General features: G+C 47.9%; 2 protein-coding genes across 3 annotated transcripts in view; one reads left to right on the forward strand and one right to left on the reverse strand.

Annotated features, from left to right (window-relative positions):
* Positions 1-680: 680 nt before the first annotated feature.
* The window catches only part of TEX9 (testis expressed 9), a 162286-nt gene continuing 135070 nt past the window's right edge, over positions 681-27896 (forward strand). Inside the window, exons 1-2 of one of the 2 annotated variants that reach the window (XM_063926153.1) lie at positions 681-797; positions 1081-1172. In XM_063926153.1, coding sequence (XP_063782223.1) covers positions 759-797; positions 1081-1172 — 131 coding nt within the window. In that variant the 5' untranslated portion in view covers positions 681-758. The remainder of the gene's footprint in view (positions 798-1080; positions 1173-27896) is intronic. The other variant, XM_063926152.1, reaches the window with a different exon arrangement.
* ZNF280D (zinc finger protein 280D) overlaps positions 14457-27896 on the reverse strand; it is a 629515-nt gene continuing 616075 nt past the window's right edge. Inside the window, exon 20 of the transcript XR_010179244.1 lies at positions 14457-14468. The gene's annotated coding sequence lies outside the window, so the exon portion shown is untranslated. The remainder of the gene's footprint in view (positions 14469-27896) is intronic.

Here is a 27896-nt window from a genome sequence, read left to right on the forward strand (position 1 = left end):
TAGAGATTTAATTATACCGGCCGGTGGTTGTTTTGAACTTTTAGAATATATTTGAATTTGGCAAGCATTGATAAATAATTATATATAAAGTCTTAATAAAAACATTTTTGCCGAATCTATGTGCGCTGCAAAATATTTTTATTTTCTCTTGAGCGTGATATACGCCAGGAGGGCTGGTTCCCCAGGGGCGTTGCCGCGGTGCCTACAGGGTAGGCAGGGCATGCCCCCAGGTAATCAGGAGGGGTCAGGGACCCATTGGCGCCTTGCCCACCACTTCTGTCCGTGCCCTGCAACCTTGTAAGGTAACGTTGGAATAAGGTAATGGAAATAAACTGTGGCCAGTAATTCGATCCAAAAGAAATGTGTCAGACTCTTATTTAAAGGGGAGCTTATTAGCTTATGCGAGCGGTAACAAAGGGGGACGCCGTGGGTCGACCTCTTCCCCTTATAAACAGCCACGGATCCCGTGCAATCACGAGTGTGTCGGGATAGTACATGGGTGGCAAGCCCATCAATCACAGAAATAATAGTTTCATATAGATGATAACACAGCAGCACACTGTCCATGATGCCCAGAAGAAATGATCAAATACAAGCACAGCTGTCCGACCTACAGTTTATTATTAAGTAAACAAAACAAGGCTGTCACCACGTGACTGCCAGTAGCCCCGACCGCCGGCTGCTGTCTCGCGAGACGCTCGTTGCTAGGCAACCACACGCCGGCGCTGTTTAGTAGTGTAACCTGAAGCCTACATACAATGGCGGATAGCCGGAGACCCGCGGCCGTGACCAACAAGGTAACTGAAGCCTGCTTGTTGTTATTCGCAGGGTGACTACATTGCATACCTCCATAGTTAGCTATGTTATGTATCACTATGCTCGGTGCAGCAGGTAAGCGTGCGGTACATAGGGGGATAGGTAGCTGTGCGTGTTCCACAAATATTTAAGTGTAGCAGGAGTTATTGTGTTTAGAAAGACGGGATACATCATATATATATATATATATATATATATATATATATATATATATATATATATATATATATAATATATAAAATATTTTTTGTATTTTGTTTTAAGGCAAAGAAAAGTAAGGTTGCCGGACCTACTGCTCCTGGACCTATTAAAAAGACTACCAAGGATAATCTATTAGAAAAAGAAGAGGAATACAAGTATGATTTAAGCAAAGCCTTCTTTCTGTCTATTTGTCCTCTTGTGCGTCCTTGTGTTGTCTTTTGCATGTTCTGTACTTGTTTGATCATAAAACCATAGAAACAACAGTTTTCTTGCTATTTATGCATGTATGCTTTTCCAGTATCCTGTGCTTTGTTGGTCCTTTAGGCTGGGTATACATTGGAAGATATGTCGTCCAATCCGGTGGATCGGACCGACATATCATGCACATTGGGTAGCGTGTGCGTGCTCGCTCCTGCCCGCTGACATTGGGGTCATCTTATTTGCTGTGCTGTACGGGCGATGAGACGACCTGACGCCCAACAGCATACAGCTGAATGCAGCCATGAATGATATAACGCATGATCGGTCAGTGTGTACGGCCTACTGACATCTTGTCCCATCGGTCATGCCATCGGCCACGATCCCTGGATCATTTAATCCTCCACACTATACAGCGCTGTGTCACTTTGTAGAGCAATATAAACAATTTCTTTATAAAGCGCACACTTACTCGGCAGCACTTTGCAGAGAATATTTGTCCATTTACATCAGCCCCTGCCCCAGTGGAGCTGACAATCTATATTTCCTACCAAATGTACACACAGTAGCGATCATGTTTTTTAGAAGTACTAAGTTAACCTCTCAGTTTATTTTTGGAGTGTTGGAGGAAACCAGAGTACCCGGAAGGAATCCAAGCAAGCATCTGTAGAATATAAAAACTCAACACAGTTAGGACCGTGGTGGGAATTGAACCCAAGATGTCAGTGATGTGAGGCAGTAATGCTCACCCTTACACAACCTGTGCTGATCATAGGAATAATTTAAGGTTCATTATTTATCAGTAAATTAGAATACCCTTGTTCTTTTGATTTGTATGTTCTACAGCTAGGGTAAATCTGTCTTTCATTTTACTATATCTTGAATACAGAATGTATGTTATCATTCGTACATACGCTTGCAGATTTCCCATCGTTCTGATCAGGGTTGGACTGTCCCACAGGAGTACAGGGGTAATCCTCAGTGAGCCCCACTACCAGTGGGCCCATCTCCTCCTCTAAGGATCAGGTTCCAGGCTGTGCACTTTAATTATACATAATACATATGTTGCCTTATACTGCACAGGACTACGGTGTATTCACGCCAGTGCATTGCTGTTATTAATCTAATGCATTGCATGCACTATCCGTATTTACTATATATACCTATCAAGGGGCCCAGACCATGCACTCTCTAATGCTTATCCAAACCTCTGTGAAGACTAGCCACACCCACTCTGCAGACTGGCCACACCCCTACAAATGGGCCCCTACTTCCCCCTTCATGCCCCAGTCCGACACTGGTTCTGAAGTACTTTCTACTAACTTGTAACCCAGCTGAGTTTTCCTTTCAGAAGATTATTAATAAGAATTGAACATATCTCACTGGGGATTGACATTTCTTCTCTATATAAATATTGTTTAGCGAGCACATTCAAGTGTTTTTCTCTGACGTCCTAAGTGGATGCTGGGACTCCGTAAGGACCATGGGGAATAGCGGCTCCGCAGGAGACTGGGCACAACTAAAGAAAGCTTTAGGACTACCTGGTGTGCACTGGCTCCTCCCACTATGACCCTCCTCCAGACCTCAGTTAGAATCTTGTGCCCGGCTGAGCTGGATGCACACTAGGGGCTCTCCTGAGCTCCTAGAAAGAAAGTATATTTTAGGTTTTTTATTTTACAGTGAGATCTGCTGGCAACAGACTCACTGCAGCGAGGGACTAAGGGGAGAAGAAGCGAACCTACCTAACTGGTGGTAGCTTGGGCTTCTTAGGCTACTGGACACCATTAGCTCCAGAGGGATCGACCACAGGACCCGACCTCGATGTTCGGTCCCGGAGCCGCGCCGCCGGCCCCCTTACAGAGCCAGAAGCAAGAAGTGTTCCGGAAAATCGGCGGCAGAAGACTTCTGTCTTCAACAAGGTAGCGCACAGCACTGCAGCTGTGCGCCATTGCTCCTCATGCACACCTCACACTCCGGTCACTGATGGGTGCAGGGCGCTGGGGGGGGGCGCCCTGAGGGCAATATAAACACCTTGGCTGGCAAATCATCACAATATATAGTCCCAGGGCTATACATGTGATAAATTACCCCTGCCAGAATCCATGAAAAAAGCGGGAGAAAAGTCAGCCGAAAAAGGGGCGGGGCTATCTCCCTCAGCACACTGGCGCCATTTTTTCTTCACAATGCAGCTGGAAGACAGCTCCCCAGGCTCTCCCCTGTAGTTTTCAGGCTCAAAGGGTTAAAAAGAGAGGGGGGGCACCAAATTTAGGCGCAATATGTGTATACAAGCAGCTATTGGGGAAAAATCACTCAGTTATAGTGTTAATCCCTGCATTATATAGCGCTCTGGTGTGTGCTGGCATACTCTCTCTCTGTCTCCCCAAAGGACTTTGTGGGGTCCTGTCCTCAGTCAGAGCATTCCCTGTGTGTGTGCGGTGTGTCGGTACGGCTGTGTCGACATGTTGGATGAGGAAGGTTACGTGGAGGCGGAGCAGAGGCCGATAAATGGGATGTCGCCCCCTGTGGGGCCGACACCAGAGTGGATGGATAGGTGGAAGGTATTAACCGACAATGTCAACTCCTTACATAAAAGGCTGGATGACGTAACAGCTGTGGGACAGCCGGCTTCTCAGCCCGCGCCTGCCCAGGCGTCTCAAAGGCCATCAGGGGCTCAAAAAACGCCCGTTACCTCAGATGGCAGACACAGATGTCGACACGGAGTCTGACTCCAGTGTCGACGAGGTTGAGACATATACACAATCCACTAGGAACATCTGTTGCATGATCTCGGCAATGAAAAATGTGTTACACATTTCTGACATTAACCCAAGTACCACATAAAAGGGGTTTTATGTTTGGGGAGAAAAAGCAGCCAGTGTTTTGTTCCCCCATCAGATGAGTGAATGAAGTGTGTAAAGAAGCGTGGGTTCCCCCGATAAGAAACTGGTAATTTCTAAAAAGTTACTGCTGGCGTACCCTTTCCCGCCAGAGGATAGGTCACGTTGGGAGATATCCCCTAGGGTGGATAAGGCGCTCACACGTTTGTCAAAAAAGGTGGCACTGCCGTCTTAGGATACGGCCACTTTGAAGGAGCCTGCTGATAAAAAGCAGGAGGCTATCCTGAAGTCTGTATACACACTCAGGTACTATACTGAGACCTACAATTGCCTCAGCATGAATAGTGCTGCTGCAGTGTGGTCTGATACCCTGTCAGATAATATTAATACCCAAGACAGTGATAATATTTTGCTAACATAGAGCATTTTAAAGACGTCGTCTTATATATGAGGGATGCACAGAGGGATATTTGCCGGCTGGCATCCAGAATTAATGCAATGTCCATTCTGCCAGGAGGGTATTAGAGACCCGGCAGTGGACAGGTGATGCTGACTTTAAAAGGCACATGGAGATTCTGCCTTATAAGGGTGAGGAATTGTTTGGGGATGGTCTCTGGGACCTCGTATCCACAGCAACAGCTGGGAAGGAAAAAAATTACCTCAGGTTTCCTCACAGCCTAAGAAAGCACCGTATTTTCAGGTACAGTCCTTTCGGCTTCAGAAAAGCAAGCTGGTCAAAGGCGCTTCCTTTCTGCACAGAGACAAGGGAAGAAGGAAAAAGCTGCACCAGACAGCCAGTTCCCAGGATCAAAAATCTTCCCCCGCTTCCTCTGAGTCCACCGCATGACGCTGGGGCTCCACAGGTGGAGACAGGTGCGGTGGGGGCGCGTCTCGGGAACTTCAGGGACCAGTGGGCTTGCCCACAGGTGGATCCCTAGGTTCTGCAAGTAGTATCACAGGGATACAAGCTGGAGTTCGAGGCGACTCCCCCTCGCCGTTACCTCACATCAGCCTTGCCTGCTGCCCTCGGAGAAAGGGAGGTAGTACTGGCGGCAATTCACAAGCTGTACTTCCAGCAGGTGAAATCAAGGTACCCCTCCTTCAACAAGGCCGGGGTTACTATTCCAAAATGTTTGAGGTACCGAAACCAGACGGTTCGGTGAGACCCATTCTAAAATTGAAATCCTTGAACACTTATATACGAAGGTTCAAGTTCAAAATGGAATCGCTCAGGCGATTATTGCAAGCCTGGAGAATTTCATGGTATCACTGGACATCAAGGATGCTTACCTGCATGTCCCTATTTACCCTCCTCACCAGGATTGTCATTACCAATTCCAGACGTTGCCGTTGGTCTGTCCCCGGCACCGAGGGTATTTACCAAGGTAATGGCCGAAATAATTATCCCGTACTTGGACGATCTCCTTATAAAGGCGAGGTCCAGGGAGCAGTTGTTTGTCGGAGTAGCACTATCTCGGGAAGTGCTACAACAGCATGGCTGGATTCTGAATATTCCAAAGTCGCAGCTGGTTCCTACGACGCATCTACTGTTCCTGGGTATGGTTCTGGACACAGAACAAGAAAAAAGGGTTTCTCCCGGAGGAGAAGTCCAAGGAGTTGTCGTCTCTAGACAGAGACCTCCTAATACAAATGCAGGTGTCGGTGCATCAATGCACGCGAGCCCTGGGAAAGATGGTAGCTTCTTACGAAGAAATTCCATTCGCCAAGTCCCATGCAAGGATCTTCCAGTGGGATCTGTTGGACAAGTGGTCCGGGTCGCATCTTCAGATGCATCGACGGATAACCCTGTCTCCAAGGGCCAGGGTGTCGCTGTTGTGGTGGATGCAGAGTGCTCATCTTCTAGAGGGCCGCAGATTCGGCATACAGGACTGGGTCCTGGTGACCACGGATGCCAGCCTTCGAGGCTGGGGGGCAGTCACACAGGGAAGAAACTTCCAAGGACTATGGACAAGTCAGGAGACTTCCCTACACAAAAATAATCTGGAACTAAGGGCCATTTACAATGCCCTAAGTCAGGCTAGACCCCTGCTTCAACACCGGCCGGTGCTGATCCAGTCAGACAACATCACGGCGGTCGCTCATGTAAACCGACAGGGCGGCACAAGAAGCAGGATGGCGATGGCAGAAGCCACAAGGATTCTCCGATGGGCGGAAAATAATGTGTTAGCACTGTCAGCAGTGTTCATTCCCGGAGTGGATAACTGGGAAGCAGACTCTCTCAGCAGACACGACCTCCACCCGGGAGAGTGGGGACTTCATCCAGAAGTCTTCCAAATGATTGTACACCGTTGGGAAAGGCCACAGGTGGACATGATGGCGTCCCGCCTCAACAAAAAGCTAAAAAGATATTGCGCCAGGTCAAGGGACCCTCAGGCGATAGCTGTGGACGCTCTGGTAACACCGTGGGTGTACCAGTCGGTGTATGTGTTCCCTTCTCTGCCTCTCATACCTAGGGTAATGAGAATAATAAGAAGGAGAGGAGTAAGAACTATACTCACTGTTCCGGATTGGCCAAGAAGAGCTTGGTACCCAGAACTCCAAGAAATGATCTCAGAGGACCCATGGCTTCTGCAGCGCAGGGGGCCTGTCTGTTCCAAGACGCACCGCTGCTGCGTTTGACGGCATGGCGGTTGAACGCCGGATCCTGAAGGAAAAGGGCATTCCGGAGGAAGTTATTTCTACGCTAATTACAGCTAGGAAAGAAGTGAACGCAGACCATTATCACCGCATATGGCGGAAATATGTTGCGTGCTGTGAGGCCAGGAAGGCCCCAACGGAGGAATTTCAGCTAGGTCGATTTCTGCACTTCCTACAGTCAGGGGTGACTATGGGCCTAAAATTGGGTTCCATTAAGGTCCAGATTTCGGCTCTATCGATTTTCTTCCAAAATAGAACTGACTTCACTGCCTGAAGTTCAGACTTTTGTTAAGGGAGTGCTGCATAGTCAGCCCCCGTTTGTGCCTCCAGTGGCACCGTGGGATCTCAACGTGGTGTTGGATTTCCTGAAGTCGCATTGGGTTGAGCCACTTAAATCCGTGGAGCTAAAATACCTCACGTGGAAAGTGGTCGTGCTGTTGGCCTTGGCGTCGGCCAGGCGTGTATCAGAATTAGCGGCTTTATCATGCAACAGCCCTTATCTAATTTTTTTTATATGGATAGGGCGGAATTGAGGACTCGTTCCCAATTCCTTCCTAAGGTGGTATCAGTTTTTCATGTGAACCAACCTATTGTGGTGCCTGCGGTTACTTGGGACTTGGAGGATTCCAAGTTACTGGACGTAGTCAGGGCCCTGAAAAATATATGTTTCCAGGACGGCTGGAGTCAGGAAAACTGACTCGCTATTTATCCTGTATGCACCCGACAAGCTGGGTGCTCCTGCTTCTAAGCAGACTATTGCTCGCTGGATCTGTAGCACGATTCAACTTGCACATTCTGCGGCTGGACTGTCGCACCCTAAATCTGTAAAAGCCCATTCCACGAGGAAAGTGGGCTCTTCTTGGGCGGCTGCCCGAGGGGTCTCGGCTTTACAAATTTGCCGAGCTGTTACTTGGTCGGGTTCAAACACTTTTGCAAGAGTCTACAAGTTTGATACCCTGGCTGAGGAGGACCTAGAGTTTGCTCATTCGGTGCTGCAGAGTCATCCGCACTCTCCCGCCCGTTTGGGAGCTTTGGTATAATCCCCATGGTCCTTACGGAGTCCCAGCATCCACTTAGGACGTCAGAGAAAATAAGATACCGGTAAATCTATTTCTCGTAGTCCGTAGTGAATGCTGGGCGCCCATCCCAAGTGCGGATTGTCTGCAATACTTGTATATAGTTATTGCCTAACTAAAGGGTTATTGTTGAGCCATCTGTTGAGAGGCTCAGTTATATTTCATACTGTTAACTGGGTATAGTATCGCGAGTTATACGGTGTGATTGGTGTGGCTGGTATGAGTCTTACCCGGGATTCAAAATCCTTCCTTATTGTCAGCTCTTCCGGGCACAGTATCCTAACTGAGGTCTGGAGGAGGGTCATAGTGGGAGGAGCCAGTGCACACCAGGTAGTCCTAAAGCTTTCTTTAGTTGTGCCCAGTCTCCTGCGGAGCCGCTATTCCCCATGGTCCTTACGGAGTCCCAGCATCCACTACGGACTACGAGAAATAGATTTACCGGTGAGTAAAATCTTATTTTTTTTTTCTACAACTTGTGGACTGTTAACTGAGTTTTCTCTGGCTGGGTCCACAGGATTATCCACAGGATAACATTGGGATATGGTTGAGCGACAGCGGAAATGGCACCAACACGGTCACAAGCTTTCTGGCCTCCCAGGATGCATCGGGGCCTTCACTATATAGTCCCGCCCACTGACTCAGTCAAATCAGTTTTTTGCTTGGTGCGGCAGGAAGTAGCATGGTCACAGGGCTGCTGTAAATAAAGCAGCCTCAAGCTTTTATTATTTTATTTTTATAGACTTACTATATTTTTTTGAGCGACTTTTCTTAACAGCATCTTAAACGCATACTGGAAAGAGTCGCTCCAGCAACTCCCCAACGGGTCGCAACAACGCTTACCTTCGCGGTAATAGTGCTATCTCGACGGACGTCTGTGTCGAATGTTCTAGCAGGTCCAGCAGACGTAACCAGGCTGTGGCCGGAGCATGGGGGGACGGTAAGTCTATGGATTTCCTCTTACTACGGGGGTCCGGACACAGCTACACTGTATTGGTGGAGACTACAAACAGTGTGTTGATGCGCCGAACATCTCGAGTGCGACAGTGCTACGCTCCAGGGATCATAGGCGCCAGGACTAGGTAGAGGCCGCGATCCTTAGAGTTTAAGTCAACAGGGGGTTTCAGACGCTCTCCTGGCCGCCCCTCCTCCGAGTTCATGACCAGTTTCCCGTCCATGAACTGAATGACCTCACTTCCGTCTCAGACGCTACCACGAGGGTACTCGGTCGCAGCTTAGACGCTGCGGTTGTGTACACTAGAGATCCCGCCTAGACCGAGTCGCAGGCCTTAGCGTCTGCATACACGTGGAAGTCGCTGAGCGTCCGTGTCCGTCAGTGAGCGACTGTGTCCGTTATCAGTTACAGCAGCAGGAGTGTACATCAGTAGCGTCTGAATCCACTCAGCGTCTTACGAGCGCATTTGCTTGGATATGGAAGTGTGGTGAGTCTCCCTGTATCCCGCTCTATGGAGGCAGGGTATACAGTACTAAAAATTCTCTCCTACTTGTTAGTATAAATTGTTAATTTTTAGTACCTATTGCATACGAGACCTGTGTATTACTGTGTTTTCTGCATGTTATGTTGAAAAAGAACCAGTTAAAAACAGAAGTACAATTTTCCTACTTATGTATAAGTTGTTATGGAGGTTGTATTCTCATATGGCAATGTCTAATGCTTTAACATGTGACTGACTAGTATGTGTGCTGACTTTTCTGTGTAACGTCAGTCCTGTTCTGACCCTCAATTCAGGTGCACTGTGGTCAGATTGATCTCACTTCTATATACTCATATATAGGTGATTTTCAGTCACAAATTGTGTAGTCATTAACAGGTTATTACCATGTCTGTGAGCGGCAAAAGTGACGAGGAGAATTTATCAAGCACTCCTACGTCCCTAACATGCTTATCTTGTAAGACAGGGTTAATTGGTATGGACCAATTGGTCACTTATGAGGGCTTGTGTGTGAACTGTTCTGCTTTTCAGCAAAGTAAAAAACAGGAGTTGGTTCAACCACCAACAGAGCCACCATGGAATATGTTCGCAAAGACTTTATCTTCAATAGCGGACAGATTAACTCCGGTAGCACCCCCTCAAGGGTTAGGTTACACTATTAACCCATACATGCAGCTCCCTTCCTACGGCTTGGTTCCAGTAGCATCTACAAGCAACCAAGGGACAGGTAAGACTAAGACAGATGCGTCTATGTGGCAGACTACACAAGATGATACATCAGATGATGATACAGTATATTCAAATACTGCGTATGATGATCAGTCGCAGAGTTTTAGTTCAGAAGATGTTGCTGAACTTGTTAATGCTGTGAAGGCTGTTCTCTCTTTGGAAGAGCCAGCCAAGACAGTGTTAAAATCTAAAGCACCTGTGTTTAAACGAACAAAATCAGTTAAAACTGAATTCCCAGCGTCAGATGAGCTGACGGAAATGATGGATGAGTCTTGGGCGACGCCCAGTAAGAAATATAAGATTCCGAAAAGATGGGATTCTTATTATCCATTTCCAGCTGTGGAGTGTTCAAAAAGAGAAGTTCCTCCAAAAGTAGATGCACATGTTCTGCGACTTGTGCATAAATCTGCTTTACCACTGTCATCTACCTCATTAAATGATGTCACAAACAGAAGGGTAGATAGCTTCCTGAAAAATGTATTTTCTCTAGTAGGAGCAGTGGTAACACCTGCTATGGCTTCGGCCTGGGTAGCAAAGGCAATGGGCGAATGGATATAGGAACTAGAGAATATCTCCTCTCCTACTATGGAGCAAGAGTATCATTTAAGCCGTTTAAGACAATCTGCCCAATACTTGGAAGAAGCAGCAATTGATATGGGTACAGTTGCTTCTAAAGCTTCAGCCTTGACAGTAGCCGTTCGCAGAGCAGTTTGGCTACGTACCTGGAAGGCAGATGCGGAATCCAAGAAAGTATTGGAAGCGTTGCCTTTCGTGGGTAATATATTGTTTGGGAAACCTTTGTCTGATATCCTAGAATCAGAGGCTGAATCAAAGAAGGTCAGATTTCCAGCTACTTATAACCCTAAGTCCAAGGGTTCAAAGTTTCGCTCATTTCGTTAGCAAAGCGAAAGCTAAAGAGGAGTCTAAGCAACGCCAGTTCAAAACCAGGGGTAGGAAGCAGTGGGCTAGCAAAAAGCCAGCTTCCAAGCCTGAACAGAAACCATCAGCCTGAAGAGACGGGCCTCCGCCTGGAGGATTCCAGGGTTGGGGGCCGACTCCTTCATTTTGCACACATATGGCAACAGTCAACAACAGATGCTTGGGTGCAGAAGGTGGTATCTCAGGGGTATGGGTTCCCATTTAGGAGGCAGCCTCCTCAAAGATTTTTTTGCACCAGCCCGTCTCGTATAGAGTCGAAGGCCAAAGCCCTGCAAGAAGCAGTCCAAAAATTACTGCAGTCAGGTGTGATTGTCCCAGTACCTCAATCACAAAGGGGACAGGGTTTTACTCCAATCTATTTCTAATCCAGAAGACAAATGGGTCATATCGACCAATTCTCCATCTGAAAATGTTAAACAAATACATTTGGATCCCAAGGTTCCACATGGAGATGTTACGCTCCATAATGTTGGCTATGGAACCGGGAGATTACATGGTATCTCTGGATGTACGGGATGCTTACCTACATGTGCCTATAGCACTATCACATCAGTGTTACCTCAGGTTTGCCATCCTCCAGGAACATTTTCAGTTACAAGCCTTGCCCTTCGGGCTAGCAACAGCACCCAGGGTGTTTACCAAAATGATGGTGGTTATGGCAGCTTGTCTGCGCAAACAGGGGATAAGAATATTCCCATACCTCGACGACCTGTTAATCCTAGCACATTCGCAGGATTTACTTTTGAGCCATCTTCAACAGACAATAGTTTGTTTACAGAGACACGGGTGGCTCATAAATTGGGAAAAGTCGTCTCTGAATCCGTCACAGCGGATGGTTCATTTGGGGGCCATATTGGATTCAGACCTACAGAAAGTTCTCTTACCAGAGAAAAAGATAGTTAAGGTGCAGGTCATGGCTCAGGAAGCGTTACACTCCCAGACAATGTCAGTCCATGCAGCAATGCGACTGTTGGGTCTGATGGTATCAACCTTCGACATGGTGGAATATGCGCAGTTCCACTCCAGACCATTGCAGCACCTTATTCTGACCAAATGGAACGGAAATCATCAGACAATAAAAAGACAGATGATAAAGTTTCCGGTAGACGTAAGAAGGTCTCTAGCTTGGTGGCTACAGAGGGCCCATTTAAACAAGGGGAGACCCTTTTGGATAAAAGAATGGCAAGTCCTGACAACAGATGCCAGCCTGCAAAGCTGGGGTGCGGTACTCGGAAGCCTTTGGTTCCAGGGAAAATGGTCCGCAAGGGAAAGTCGCCTGCCGATAAATCTGTTGGAGATAAGGGCCATGTACTTGGCTCTAGTTCAGGCAAAAGACAGTCTGCAAGGAAGACCGGTCCAGATTCGCTCAGACAATTCGACAGCAGTAGCGTACCTCAATCATCAAGGAGGAACTCACCGCAAAAGATTGATGGAGGAAGTAACTCCCATACTAAGATGGGCAGAGCTCCATCTCTCAGCAGTGTTTGTCCCAGGTGTATTGAACTGGGAAGCGGATTTTCTCAGTCGATACACCATTCAGGAAACCGAATGGGCATTACATCCAGAAGTGTTTCAGACAATAGTGAACAGATGGGGTCTACCAGAGATAGACCTCATGGCGTCTCGGCTAAACAACAAAGTTCCGAAGTACGGATCGAGAACAAGGGACCCAGGAGCGGTCCTGACAGACGCACTGTCAGTATAATGGAAATTTAATCTGGCATATCTGTTCCCTCCAATATCTCTGTTACCCAGAGTACTGAGAAAAATAAAGCAAGCAAAGGGAGCGATAATTCTAATAGCTCCAGCTTGGCCAAGAAGGCATTGGTACACAGATCTGCTAAGAATGTCCGTGGAAGCACCAATATTGCTCCCTCAACGTCCAGATCTGCTAATGCAGGGTCCTTGTTGTCACAGCCATCTGGATCGCCTGTCTTTGACGGCGTGGCTGTTGAAACCTCTATCTTAGAAGCGAGAGGATTTTCGAAACAAGTAATCCAAACTATGCTTGGAGCAAGAAAGCCTTCTTCAGCTCGCGTGTATCATAGAATATGGCAAGCCTATATTAATTGGTGTACTGGAAAAAGTTTGATTCCAAGATCTTTTAAAGTATCCAGGATTTTGGATTTCCTTCAAGCAGGATTGGATAAAGGTTTGAAAGTGGCTTCCTTGAGAGTTTAAGTATCAGCATTAACTGTATGGTTTCAGCGAAAGATTGCTGATTTACAGGATGTACGTACTTTCTTTCAGGGAGTTGTGCATATTTAGCCTCCGTTTGTTCCTCCTGCAGCTCCCTGGGATCTGAATTTAGTTCTTAAATTTCTCCAGGGTCCTCCGTTTGAACCGCTTAAGAGAGCAGATCTTAAATGGTTAACGGCTAAAGTACTTTTTCTACTGGCAATGGCGTCAGCCAGAAGAGTGTCAGACTTAGGAGCATTATCGTGTAAGTCTCCTTTCCTAAGTTTTTTTCCAGACAGAGCAGTTCTCAGAACGAGATCTGGTTATCTTCCGAAGGTGGTATCAAAGTTTCAACTGAATGAAGAGATTGTAGTCCCAGCTTTTCAGGTATCGGGACTATCTGCGGGAGAAGCGTCGCTGGACATAGTCCGAGCTTTAAGAATCTACATAGATTGTACTAGTGCCATCAGAAAAACAGATTCTCTCTTCATCCTCTACGGATTTCATAGAAGAGGATGGCCTGCTGGTAAACAGACGCTGGCGAGATGGCTACGAATGGTAATATCAGAAGCTTATTCTCATGCAGATCTCCCTACTCCGACTAATGTCTCTGCTCACTCTACACGTAAGGTAGGTCCTTCATGGGCAGCACAACAGGGTGCTTCAGCAGAACAGATATGTAAGGCAGCCACATGGTCTTCCATAAACACATACATCAGACATTATGCCTTGGATACTTTTGCCTCTCATGACGCAGACTTCGGGCGAAAGGTCCTCCTGTGCAATCAGGAGCGTCCCCACCACTAAAATTGGCTTTGGGAATCCCAATGTTATCCTGTGGACCCAGCCAGAGAAATAGACGTTATGGTAAGAACTTACCGTTGATAACGTGATTTGTCTTATATCCACAGGTATCCACAGGGATCCCACCCTGACGCACCTGATTTGAGGATCTAGACAATCACTAAACCTCTTTCTTCTTGTATGGAAGGGTGTGCATGTGTGTGCTTATCGCCTAAACAGGTCTCTACCTGATGCTCCTGCCTAAATCGCTGTGGAAAGAACTGATTTGACTGAGTCAGTGGGCAGGACTATATGGTGAAGGCCCCGATGCATCCTGGGAGGCCAGAAAGCTTGTGACCGTGTTGGTGCCATTTCCGCTGTCGCTCAACTATATCCCAATGTTATCCTGTGGATACCTGTTGACATAAGAGAAATCACGTTATCAGCGGTAAGTTCTTACCATAACGTCTATTTTCTGTGCATTTTGTATAGTCTTTTTAAATTGCAAATAAAGCTTCTTTACTGTGTATGGTTATAATTTGTTAACTGTTCTCTCAGTTTTTTTTGAGGATAATTCCATCCAATCCTGAAACTCCGTTTTGGTGGAATATCGGAACTAAAACAAATATTACAGTTACATCATCTGACTGTTCTCTAAAGCCTCAGGATCTCGTGAATGCTGGGCCACCAAGCAAGTGATCTTGTCAGACTAAATTCTATTAATGATATTCCACACAAAACGGATTTGCCAGTTCTGGATAAACTGATCCTTTAAGTTTTATCGTACAACTGCTTCGGTTTTCTAAGATTCCTTTATACTTGCTATAATTTCCTTCTTAAGATTGTGATGCAAGGAACAACACACCAATGTTATAATTGGCATTGTGAATGATCTCTAGTGCCCAGAAACCTATGGAACATGCCACACTTGCATCTGGCTTACATTGAGAATAACTTGTGCTTGCCTGTTTCTGGATATTACCAAATCTCTAGCCATTCTCTGGTTTCCCTATACACATCAGAATCCAATTCCGATGACATGGTCGGCCCAAAACCACCTCCTCTTAAATCGGACTTCATCATATGATGCCTCCTAAAAATTTCCTGTGACTTGCCTTCTCTCTGATTACCATCTCTTTCTAGTGCCTTCAGGATCTCTGCAGTCGTACTCTCCACCAGTTTTTCAAAGACTCTCTCAAAACTTGACTTGAGTCTTTACTATAACCTGTATCGCTCTCTCTGGGTGCTACCAGCCACTCTCCCAATCTCCACTCACACAGTGCCACTAGCTCCTATTGTCTCGGCATTACTCAGTCTCTATTTAGATTAGGGTCATTTCTACCCTCTGTCTCCCATCCACACCTTCTATTCCAAACTTTTATGTTTTTAGTTAATATCTTTATTATTATTATTTATTTATTATTATTATTATTATTATTTCTCTTACGTCCTAGAGGATGCTGGGGACTCCGTAAGGACCATGGGGTATAGACGGGCTCCGCAGGAGACATGGGCACTCTAAGACTTTAGATGGGTGTGACCTAGCTCCTCCCTCTATGCCCCTCCTCCAGACCTCAGTTCGATCCTGTGCCCAGAGGAGACTGGATGCACTGCAGGGGAGCTCTACTAAGTTTCTCTGAAAAGACTTTTGTTAGGTTTTTTATTTTCAGGGAGCACTGCTGGCAACAGGCTCCCTGCTTCGTGGGACTTAGGGGAGAGAAGCAGACCTACTTTACTGATAGGCTGTGCTTCTTAGGCTACTGGACACCATTAGCTCCAGAGGGTCGGAACACAGGTGTCGTCCTCGCTGTTCGTCCCGGAGCCACGCCACCGTCCTCCTCACAGAGCCGGAAGATAGAAGCCTGGTAAGTATATGAAGTAAGAAGACAACAAAGGCGGCAGAAGACTTCAGTTCTTCAGAGAGGTACCGCGCAGCGGTCGCGCTGCGCGCCATTGCTCCCACACACAGGCACAGCAAGGGCGCAGGGGGGGCGGCCTGGGCAGCAATAATTACCTCACATAACACTGGCACCATTGTTAGATACTGCGGAGGCAGTATATTATAAAAACCCCGCCAGTATAAAAAAATGAGCGGGACCGAAGCCCGCCATCGAGGGGGCGGGGCTTGATCCTCCAGCACTAACCAGCGCCATTTTCTCCACAGCATGCTGCAGAGAAGCTGCTCCCGGACTCTTCCCTGCTGAACCAAGTAACGGGACAAAAAACGAGGCGGGGCACATTTATTTGGCGCAAATCATATAGATAAAAAAGCGCTGTATAGGCTGGGACTGTGTTTTCAGTGTCTAGTGGCGCTGGGTGTGTGCTGGCATACTCTCTCTCTGTCTCTCCAAAAGGCCTTATTGGGGGGCTGTCCACATATTTCATATATCCCAGTGTGTGTGGGGGTGTCAGTACATGTGTGTCGACATGTCTGAAGCGGAAGGCTCGTCTAGGGAGGATGCAGAGCAGATGGTGGTGGTGTCTCCGTCGGTACAGCCGACACCTGATTGGTTGGACATGTGGAATGTGTTAAATGCTAATGTGACTTTATTACATAAGAGATTGGACAAAGCAGAGTCCAATGACAAAGCAGGGAGTCAATCCATGGCTTTGACTGTGTCACAAGACCCTTCAGGGTCCTATAAATGTCCCTTTTCCCAGGTAGCAGACACTGATACCGACACGGATTCTGACTCCAGTGTCGACTATGATGATGCGAGGTTGCACCCAAGAGTGGCCAAGAGTATTCAATATATGATTATTGCAATAAAAGATGTATTACATATCACAGAGGACCCTTCTGTCCCTGACACGAGGGTCTGCATGTTTAAGGGAAAGAAACCTGAGGTAACGTTTCCCCCATCTCATGAGCTGAACGCTTTATTTGAAAAGGCTTGGGAAATTCCAGACAAGAGACTGCAGGTTCCCAAGAGAATTATTATGGCGTATCCTTTCCCCTCAAAGGACAGGTTATGGTGGGAATCCTCGCCCACGGTGGACAAGGCCTTGACGCGCTTATCCAAAAAGGTGGCGCTACCGTCCCCATCCCCGGCGGCCCTAAAGGATCCTGCGGATCACAGGCAGGAAACTACCTTAAAATCAATTTATGCGCATACAGGAGCCCTACTCAGGCCTGCAGTGGCGTCGGCATGGGTTGGTAGCGCAATTGCAGCATGGGTAGATAACTTGTCATCTGAGATTGACACCTTAGATATGGATAGTATTTTGTTGACCTTGGGTCACATTAAGGACGCAGCGTTATATATGAGAGAGGCTGCGCGAGATATTGGGCTGTTGGGTTCAAGAGCCAATGCCATGGCAGTTTCTGCTAGAAGGTCCCTGTGGACCCGTCAATGGACAGGTGATGCTGATTCAAAGAGACTTATGAAGGCTTTGCCTTACAAGGGTGAAGTTTTATTTGGGGAGGGCCTCGCGGACCTGGTTTCTACAGCTACCCGCGGGTAAGTCTTCTTTTTTGCCTTATGTTCCCCCACAGCAGAAGAAAACGCCTCAATACCAGATGCAGTTTTTTCGGTCGCATAAGTTCAGAAAGGGTCGGGGCTTTTCCTTCCTCGCCAGAGGTAGAGGGAAAAGAACACCAGCTTACAGCTAGTTCCCAGGAACAAAAATCCTCCCCGGCCTCTACAAAATCCACCGCATGACGCTGGGGCTCCGCTGCGGGAGTCCGCACCGGTGGGGGCACGTCTTCGTCTCTTCAGCCAGGTCTGGGTTCAGTCGGATTTGAATCCTTGGGTGATCGAAATTGTATCCCAAGGCTACAAACTGGAGTTCGAAGATGTGCCTCCAAACTGATTTTTCAAATCGGCCTTGCCAGCTTCTCCCCCAGAGAGGGAAACAGTTTCAGCTGCCATTCAAAAACTGTGTCAACAGCAGGTGATTATCAAGGTTCCCCTAGGGCAACAGGGGAAAGGGTTTTATTCAACCCTGTTTGTGGTCCCAAAGCCGGATGGCTCGGTCAGACCAATTCTGAATCTAAAATCCCTAAACCTATATTTGAAAAGGTTCAAATTCAAGATGGAATCTTTCCGGGCAGTGATCTCCAGCCTCGAAGGGGGGGATTTTATGGTGTCAGTAGACATAAAGGATGCTTACCTTCATGTCCCCATATATCCTCATCAGGCGTACCTGAGATTCGCTGTACAGGATTGTCATTACCAGTTTCAGACGTTGCCGGTTTGGCTTTCCACGGCCCCGAGAATTTTCACCAAGGTGATGGCGGGAATGATTGTGCTCCTGCGCAAGCAGGGGGTCACAATTATCCCATACTTGGACGATCTCCTGATAAAGGCAAGATCGAGAGATCAGTTACTAAAGAGCGTGTCTCTCTCTCTGAGAGTACTACAACAACACGACTGGATTCTAAATCTACCGAAGTCGCAGTTGGTTTCCGACAACTCGGCTGTCATTTTTGGGCATGGTTCTGGACACGGGAAAAAAAGAGGGTTTTTCTCCCAATGTAAAAAGCCCAGGAACTCCAGAGCATGGTTAAGGACCTGCTGAAACCAAAAAGAGTGTCAGTTCATCAATGCACTCGAGTATTGGGAAAAATGGTGGCGGCCTACGAGGCCATTCCGTTTTGCAGGTTCCATGCAAGAACTTTTCAGTGGGACCTTCTAGACAAGTGGTCAGGGTCCCATCTACAGATACGTCAGAGGATAAGCCTGTCCCCCAAGACCAGGGTCTCTCTCCTGTGGTGGCTCCAGAGTGCTCACCATCTAGAGGGTCGCAGGTTCGGCATTCGATATTGGGTTCTTGTGATCACGGACGCGAGCCTCCGAGGATGGGGAGCTGTCACACAAGGAAGAAATTTTCAGGGAATATGGTCAAGCCAGGAGGCTTGTCTACACATCAATGTGCTGGAATTAAGGGCCGTATACAAAGGCCTGCAACAGGTGGAGAGTTTTCTTTGCAACCTACCCGTTCTGATCCAATCAGACAACGTCACAGCCGTGGCGCATGTAAACCGCCAGGGCGGGACAAGGAGCAGAGCAGCAATGGCAAAAGCCACCAGGATTCTTCGCTGGGCGGAAAATCATGTAAGCGCTCTGTCAGCTGTCTTCATTCCGGGAGTGGACAACTGGGAAGCAGACTTCCTCAGCAGACACGATCTCCATCCAGGAGAGTGGGGACTTTATCAAGAGGTCTTTGCAGAGATAACAAGTCGTTGGGGACTTCCTCAAATAGACATGATGGCGTCACGGCTCAACAAAAAGCTTTGGACGTATTGTTCCAGGTCATGGGACCCTCAGGGAGTGTCGGTGGATGCACTAGTGACACCGTGGGTGTTTCAGTCGGTCTATGTGTTCCCTCCACTTCCACTCATCTCAAAAATATTGAGAATCGTAAGACGAACAAGAGTGCAGACAATACTCATTGTTCCAGATTGGCCTCGAAGGGCCTGGTATTCAGATCTTCAGGATATGATTGCGGAAGATCCGTGGCCTCTTTCTCCCAAAGAGGACCTGTTGCAACAGGGGCCCTGTGTGTTCCAAGACTTACCGCGGTTACGTTTGACGGCATGGCGGTTGAACACCAAATCCTAGCTAGGAAAGGTATTCCGGGGGAAGTCATCCATACTCTAATCAAGGCTAGGAAGGAGGTAACGGCGAAGCATTATCACCGTATCTGGAGGAAATATATTTCTTGGTGTGAGGCCAAGCATGCTCCTATGGAAGATTTTCAGCTGGGGCGTTTTCTCCACTTTCTACAGACAGGAGTGGGTATGGGCCTTAAGTTAGGCTCTATTAAGGTGCAGATTTCGGCCTTATCTATATTCTTTCAGAAGGAATTGGCTTCTCTCCCAGAAGTCCAGACTTTTGTAAAGGGAGTGCTGCACATCCAACCTCCTTTTGTGCCCCCAGTGGCACCGTGGGACCTTAACGTGGTGTTATGGTTCCTTAAATCACACTAGTTTGAACCTCTTCAAACGGTGGAGTTAAAATTTCTCGCTTGGAAAATGGTCATGTTGTTGGCCTTGGCATCTGCGAGGCGGGTGTCCGAATTGGCGGCTTTGTCTCACAAGAGCCCCTATCTGATTTTCCATGTGGATCGAGCGGAGTTGAGAACTCGTCCTCAATTTCTACCTAAGGTGGTTTTGTCGTTCCATATGAGCCAACCTATTGTGGTGCCTGTGGCTACGGGTGACTTGGAGGATTCCAAGTCCCTTGATGTAGTCAGGGCCTTAAAAATTTATGTAGCCAGGACGGCTCGAGTTAGGAAAACAGAGGCACTGTTTGTCCTGTATGCGGCCAACAAGGTTGGCGCTCCTGCTTCTAAACAGACTATTGCTCGCTGGATCTGTAACACGATTTAGCAGGCTCATTCTACGGCGGGATTGCCGTTACCAAATTCGGTAAGGGCCCATTCCACTAGGAAGGTGGGCTCTTCTTGGGCGGCTACCCGAGGCGTCTCGGCATTACAGCTTTGCCGAGCAGCTACTTGGTCGGGTTCAACCACTTTTGCAAAATTCTACAAGTTTGATACCCTGGCTGATGAGGACCTCATGTTTGCTCAATCGGTGCTGCAGAGTCATCCGCGCTCTCCCGCCCGGTCTGGAGCTTTGGTATAATCCCCATGGTCCTTACGGAGTCCCCAGCATCCTCTAGGACGTAAGAGAAAATAAGATTTTAAACCTACCGGTAAATCTTTTTCTCCTAGTCCGTAGAGGATGCTGGGCGCCCGTCCCAGTGCGGACAATTTCTGCAAGGCTTGTATATAGTTGTTGCTTACATAAGGGTTATGTTACAGTTGTGATCAGTCTCTGGCTGATGCTGTTTTATTCATACTGTTAACTGGTTTGGTATATTCCATGTTGTATTGTGTGGGCTGGTATGTATCTCGCCCTTAGATTAACAAAAATCCTTTCCTCGTACTGTCCGTCTCCTCTGGGCACAGTTCTTTAACTGAGGTCTGGAGGAGGGGCATAGAGGGAGGAGCCAGTTCACACCCATCTAAAGTCTTAGAGTGCCCATGTCTCCTGCGGAGCCTGTCTATACCCCATGGTCCTTACGGAGTCCCCAGCATCCTCTACGGCCTAGGAGAATAAGATTTACCGGTAGGTTTAAAATCTTATTTTCTCATACGTCCTAGAGGATGCTGGGGTCCACTGCAGTACCATGGGGTATAGACGGTTCCGCAGGAGCCATGGGCACTTTAAGACTTTTCTAGAGTGTGAACTGGCTCCTCCCTCTATGCCCCTCCTCCAGACCTCAGTTTAGAAATTGTGCCCAGGCAGACTGGTCGCACTCCAGTGGAGCTCTACTGAGTTTCACTGAAAGACTTTGGGGTGATTCCGAGTTGTTCGCTCGCTAGCTGCTTTTAGCAGCATTGCACACGCTAAGCCGCCGCCCTCTGGGAGTGAATCTTAGCATAGTAAAATTGCGAACGAAAGATTCTCCAAATTGCGATTACACACCTCTTAGCAGTTTCTGAGTAGCTTCAAACTTACTCGGCATCTGCGATCAGTTCAGTGCTTGTCGTTCCTGGTTTGACGTCACAAACACACCCAGCGTTCGCCCAGACACTCCTCCGTTTCTCCAGCCACTCCCGCGTTTTTCACAGAAACGGTAGCGTTTTTTCACACACACCCATAAAACGGCCTGTTTCCGCCCAGAAACACCCACTTCCTGTCAATCACATTACGATCACCAGAACGAAGAAAAAACCATGAGTAAAATTCCTAACTGCATAGCAAATTTACTTGGCGCAGTCGCACTGCGGACATTGCGCATGCGCATTCGCGACTAATCGCTCCGTTGCGAAAAAAAAATAACGAGCGAACAACTCGGAATGACCCCCCCTTGTTAGGTTTTTTTATTTTCAGGGAGACTGCTGGCAACAGTCTCCCTGCTTCGTGGGACTTAGGGGGAAGAAGTAGGAACCAACTTCCTGAATAGTTTAATAGCTCTGCTTCCTGCTGACAGTACAGCATTAGCTCCTGAAGGGAACTGAACACTAGCTGCGGCTATGCGCTCACTCCCACAGCACGCCGTCACCCCCCTAACAGAGCCAGAAGTCAGAAGACGTGTGAGTATTAATACCGGAGATCTGCAAGAGGGACCTCCGGTCATCGTGACGGCTCAAGGTACCGTGCAGCAAGCGGGAACGCAGCGCACAGCAGGGTGCGGGGGGGGGGGGCGGCGCCCTGGAAAGCATGAAGACCTACTCTGACTGGCAAAAAGGTAGCATATTGGGCCGTGGCACAATCCGACACCCCCGCCAGTATAAAGATTACCTCATGATTGCTGAAGAAAAATGCGCCATTGCAGGGGGCAGGGTTTCTTCCTCAGGCAGCCAGCACTCTGTTCAGCGCCATTTTCTTCCAGCAAAAAGCAAGGGAAGAAACGCTGATCCTCCTCTCAACTTATGATTTTAGTATCAGAGTGAAAAAAGGGGGGGAAGTGTATATTGTGGTATTGTAACCTATTATGGACAATATATATATATATATATATATATATATATATATATATATATATATATATATATATATATATATATATATATATATAGAGCGGAAAGTCTCTGTGTACAAAGTACACGACACAGGGATTTTTTATTTAAGAGCTGATTTGTGGACTGGCAATTCCTTTGTGTCCCTCTGACAGATTTTACAGTGGGTCTGTCCCCTATAAACCCCGGAGTGTCTAGGGTGTGATTGTGCACGTGTGTGACATGTCTGAGGCAGGGAGCTCTTCCTCTGTGGGAGCCATGTTAGGGACACAGAGTTGTAATGTGAAACCAAGAGCCTGACTGGGTGAAAGATTTACGTGATAGTGTGAATCATATCAGTAAGAGATTGGATAACTCTGAGTCTCATGCAGAAAACTGAAAATAATCTGTTGAAGATGTGATTTTTAATAGTTATGCCTTTTATCCACAGGGGACCCCTCTGGGTCACATAAACATTTGCACAAGTAGTATGACATGATACCGACACGGATGCTGATTCCTATGTTGACAATAGTGATTCCAGGGAAATAGGACCTAAGTTAGCGAAAAACATTAAAAACATGTTTTTAGCTATAAAGGAGGTATTAGAAGTTACGGGGTCCCCTCCTTTACCACAGGAGCAGGCTTACTTTAGTAAAGAAGTAATGTAACTTTCCCTCCACCTCATGAGCTGAACAGTCTCTTGGAGGGAGTCTGGTTTAACCCGAAAATAAATTTTCAGATTCCCAAAAGGGTCCCCTTTCTTTGTGGGTAAAAGGAAGGGGAAAAGGAAATAAAGTCCACAGTGTCTCCAGGATCACAGGAGCAGAAATCAACCTCTGCTTCTGCCAAATCTTCAGCATGACGCTGGGGCTCCCTTGCGGGAGTCCGCTCAGGTGGGGTCACGTCTGAAACCAGTCAGTTCTGGGTTCAATCTGGCCTAGACCCGTGGGTCATACAAATAGAGTCCCACGGGTACAAACTGGAGTTTCAGACACTTCCCCAGGCCGTATTTTCAAATCGACCTCACCAGCTTCGATCCCAGACAGGGAAGTGGTGGCAGCAGCAATACAAAAATTGTGTAAGGATCAAATTTTTGTCCTTGTTCCCTTGTTACAACAAGCGGAAGGGTTTTATTGCAACCCTATTCGTGGTTCCGAAGCCGGACGGCTCGGTCATGCCTATTCTAAACCTGTATACTCCGAATCTCTACCTGCAAAGGTTCTAGTTCTAGATAGAATCTCTGAGGGCAGTGGTTTCCAGTCTGGAGTAGGGGGACTTCATGGTGTCAGTAGACATAAAAGATGCCTACTTACACGTTCCCATTTATCCTCCACATCAAGCTTATCTGAGATTCGCAATACAGAATTGTCATTACCAATTTCAGGCGTTGCCGTTCGGACCTTCCACGGCACCGAGAGTTTTCACCAAGGTGATGGCAGGAGATGATGGTCCTCCTTCGACAGCAAGGAATCAATATAATTCCTGACCTTGTAGATCTCCTGATAAAAGCGAGATCCACGGAAAAGTTGGTGCAGAACATGGCACTCTCCCAGACAGTACTTCAACATCACGGTTGGATCATAAGTTTTCCAAAGTAACAATTGGAACCAACGACAAGATTGTCCTTTCTGGGGATGATACTGGACACAGAAGTACAGAGGGTATTTCTTCCAGTAGAAAAGGCTCTGAAAATCCAGAGAAGGGTCAAACAAATTCTGAAACCAACAAGAGTGTCGATTCATCAATGCATTCGGTTGTTGGGGAAGATGGTAGCGGCCTACGAGGCCATACAGTTTGGCCGATTCCATGCCAGAGTATTCCAGTGGGACCTATTTGACAAGTGGTCCGGATCCCATCTACACATGCTTCAGAGGATAATCCTGTCATCCAAAGCCAGAATTTTGCTCCTGTGATGGCTACACTGTTCTCACCTCCTAGAGGGACGCAGGTTCGGGATTCGAGACTGGATCCTGGTGACCACGGATGCAAGTCTCCGAGGCTGGGGAGCAGTCACACAGGGGGAGAGGTTCCAAGGAAGATGGTCAAGTCAAGAAGTTTGTCTTCACAAACGTTCTGGAGTTGAGAGCCATTTACAACGGCCTTCTACAAGCGGTACATCTTCTTCAAGATCAACCCGTACAGATCCAGTCGGACAATGTAACAGCAGATGCATACATAAACCGTCAGGGTGGAACGAGAAGCAGAGCGGCAATGGCAGAGGTGTCAAAGAACCTCCTCTGGGCAGAAAGACATGCAAAAGCTCTGTCTGCAATTTTCATTCTGAGAGTGGACAACTGGGAAGCAGACTTCCACAGCAGACACGATCTCCATACAAGAGAGTGGGGCCTCCACCAAGAAGTCTTCGCAGAGTTGACAGGTCTTTGGGGAATTCCTCAAATAGACATGATGGCGTCTCGTCGCAACAAGAAGCATCAGACATATTGTTCCAGGTCAAGAGACCCTCAAGCAATAGCAGTGGATGCACTAGTGACCCAGTGGGTGTTTCGGTCGGTGTATGTCTTCCCTCCATTTCCACTCATTCCGAAAGTTCTCAAAATCATAAGAAGAACAGGAGTTCGAGCGATCCTCATTGTCCCAGACTGGCCAAGGAGGGCTTGGTATCCAGATCTTCAGGAGTTGCTCATAGAGCCTTTTCCTCTCCGCGAGGACCTGCTGCAGCAGGGGCCGTGCGTGTATCAAGACTTACCGCGGCTATGTTTGACGGCACGGCTGTTGAGCGCCGAATCCTAGCCCGAAAGGGTATTCCAAAAGAAGTCATTCCCACTCTTATTCAGGCCAGGAAGGGAGTAACGTCTAAACATTACACCGTATTTGGAGAAAATATGTGTCTTGGTGTGAAACCAAGAAGACTCCAACGGAACAGTTTCAGTTAGGACGTTTTCTCCATTTTCTCCAGGCGAGTGTGGATGCGGGCCTACGATTGGGTTCAATCAAGGTCCAGATTTCGGCCTTGTCCATTTTCTTTCAGAAACAATTGGCCTCCCTTCCAGAAGTTCAGACATTCGTGAAGGGGGTGCTACACATCCAACCTCCATTTGTGCCTCCTGTGGTATCATGGGATCTTAACGTGGTGTTGCGATTCCTTCAATTGGATTGGTTTGAACCTCTCCAGGAGATTGAGTTGAAATTTCTCACTTGGAAAGTGGTCATGCTGTTGGCCTTGGCATCCGCAAGAAGGGTGTCCTAGTTAGGGGCCTTGTCTCACAAGAGCCGTACTTGGTTCTCCATAAAGATAGAGCTGAGTTACGAACTCGTCAACAATTTCTTCCAAAGGTGTTTTTTTCTTTCCATATAAACCAGCCAATTGTGGTGCCAGTGGCTACTGACACCATCGCTGCTTCAAAGTCCCTAGAGGTGGTTGGGTCTTTGAGAATCTATGTCGCTAGAATGGCTCGGATAAGGAAAACAGTCTCTGTTTGTCCTGTATGCTCCCAACAAGATTCTAAGACTATTGCGCGCTGGATCAGAGGTACGATTCAGCATGCTTATTCTACGGCAGGGTTGCCGTTACCGAATTGACTGCCCATTCTACTAGAAAGGTGGGCTCGTCCTGGCATTACAGCTTTGCCGAAGAGCTACTTGGTCAAGGGCAAACACGTTGGCTAAGTTTTTTACAAGTTTGACACCTTGGCCGATGAGGACCTACAGGTTGGTCAGTCGGTGCTGCATGGTCATCCGCACTCTCCCGCCCATACTGGAGCTTTGGTATAACCCCATGGTACTGAAGTGGACCCCAGCATCCTCTAGGACGTATGAGAAAACAGGATTTTAATACCTACCAGTAAATCCTTTTCTCCTAGCCTGTAGAGGATGCTGGGCACCCAACCCAGTGCGTACTTTACCTGCAGTTGTTATTTTGTTGAAAATGTTTTCAGCACGTTTGATGTAATGTTCATGCTGTTGGCATGTGTTTTGTTGAATACCATGTTGTGCGGCATGGTTGAAGTGTGAGCTGGTGTAAATCTCACCGTTAACTTTAAAGTAAATCCTTTCTTCGAAATGTCCGTCTCCCTGGGCACAGTTCCTATACTGAGGTCTGGAGGAGGGGCATAAAGGGAGTAGCCAGTTCACACTCTAGAAAAGTCTTAGAGTGCCCATGGCTCCTGCGGAACCGTCTATACTCCATGGTACTGAAGTGGACCCCAGCATCCTCTACGGACTAGGAGAAAAGGATTTACCGGTAGGTATTAAAATCCTGTTTCTCTGACGTCCTAGTGGATGCTGGGGACTCCGTCAGGACCATGGGGAATAGCGGCTCCGCAGGAGACAGGGCACAAAATTTAAAAGTTTGACCACGGACTTCCGGTGGGCGGAGCATCGCGATGGCCGCTTTTTACAGATGTCTCTGTCTCCCTATGACTAAATCTACCTCCATCCAGCAATAAACCTCGTATAAATTTCACAAAAACTATTGGAAGGTGTAGTGGAATCTTTGCCCTACACAACGAGCCGACCATAGGGAAGATTGAAGCAGTTAGCCGCCGGAATCCAGCCTGCCGCTTCTGAGGCCTGCCTGTCTCCCAGTGGCGTGACCCGGCGCCATTGCCGGCCCTGCTATCCCACTGGGGCTGAACCGAGGGGGAGCTCAATGAGGTGAGAGACGGGATCTGACTGAGGACGAGACCCGCCATCGGAGTGGCACTCAGCGGCTGCTGTCCTGAATACACTGCCCAGACTGACTCCCACTGTTGGGGACCCCGGGTGATGTCTGCCCGTGAAACTCGCCTAGATATCTATTAAAGTGCCACTGGCGCGAACGCCAGAGCTGAGCCTGTTCCCCTTACCTGAAAACCACTAAGTCCTGGGAAAACTATATCACGGAGACCTGGGTGCGGCAGAGACCGGGGAGGCGACCTCTGGGGAAAGGGCCGAGCCGCTGGGGCGATATTTAACCCCTGTCATCGTGGTTGCGCTAACCAGGCCGGATCGCGGCACGGGATACCCCGGACGGTGATTCTGGGTGGTCCGGACTGCACCTGGTCGGTTGGGGCTTGCCGCGACTGTGGGACCACGTGGAAGGAGGACCGGAGCTGCGGGGGTGGACATCGGCGCTGTGCCTGCCACCCAGATATTGAGGCTGCTTTACGTCAAGACCCGGACCGGAGACCTAGCAGAGGACGACCCCACGGAGGACCAGACCTGAGAGGGAATAAAAACGTGTCCCCGTCGCAAAGCCGTGACACCCTTGCCCACTGAGCCGTCTGACCTGTCTCATAACGTGGTGCTTGGGGTGCCATCAAAGCAGACAGCCATCTCGTCACAGTGGTGGTGTGACCGTGGACAGCGGGGACATATCTCATATCTCATCGGTGAACAGGAGTGAGGTGATTACCTCAACCACTAACTGGGGGAGAATCTGACCCAGACACTACATCGACTTTGGACTGTCCTTCCAGGTAGAACTGATATCTGTACTGTCAGGAATAACTTTCTGAGAACTCTCTTGGTGCTAGTTTGTGGCTGACTACCCAGGCCCCCCTCACCCCTCTCTCCGGACCACCTCTCCTTTCTTTTCCTATATTTCTTTCCTCTAGCTCAACTCTCATCTAATGTAC

This window comes from Pseudophryne corroboree, chromosome 6 (genome assembly GCF_028390025.1).
Source record: "Pseudophryne corroboree isolate aPseCor3 chromosome 6, aPseCor3.hap2, whole genome shotgun sequence".
Taxonomy (NCBI): Eukaryota; Metazoa; Chordata; class Amphibia; order Anura; family Myobatrachidae; genus Pseudophryne; species Pseudophryne corroboree.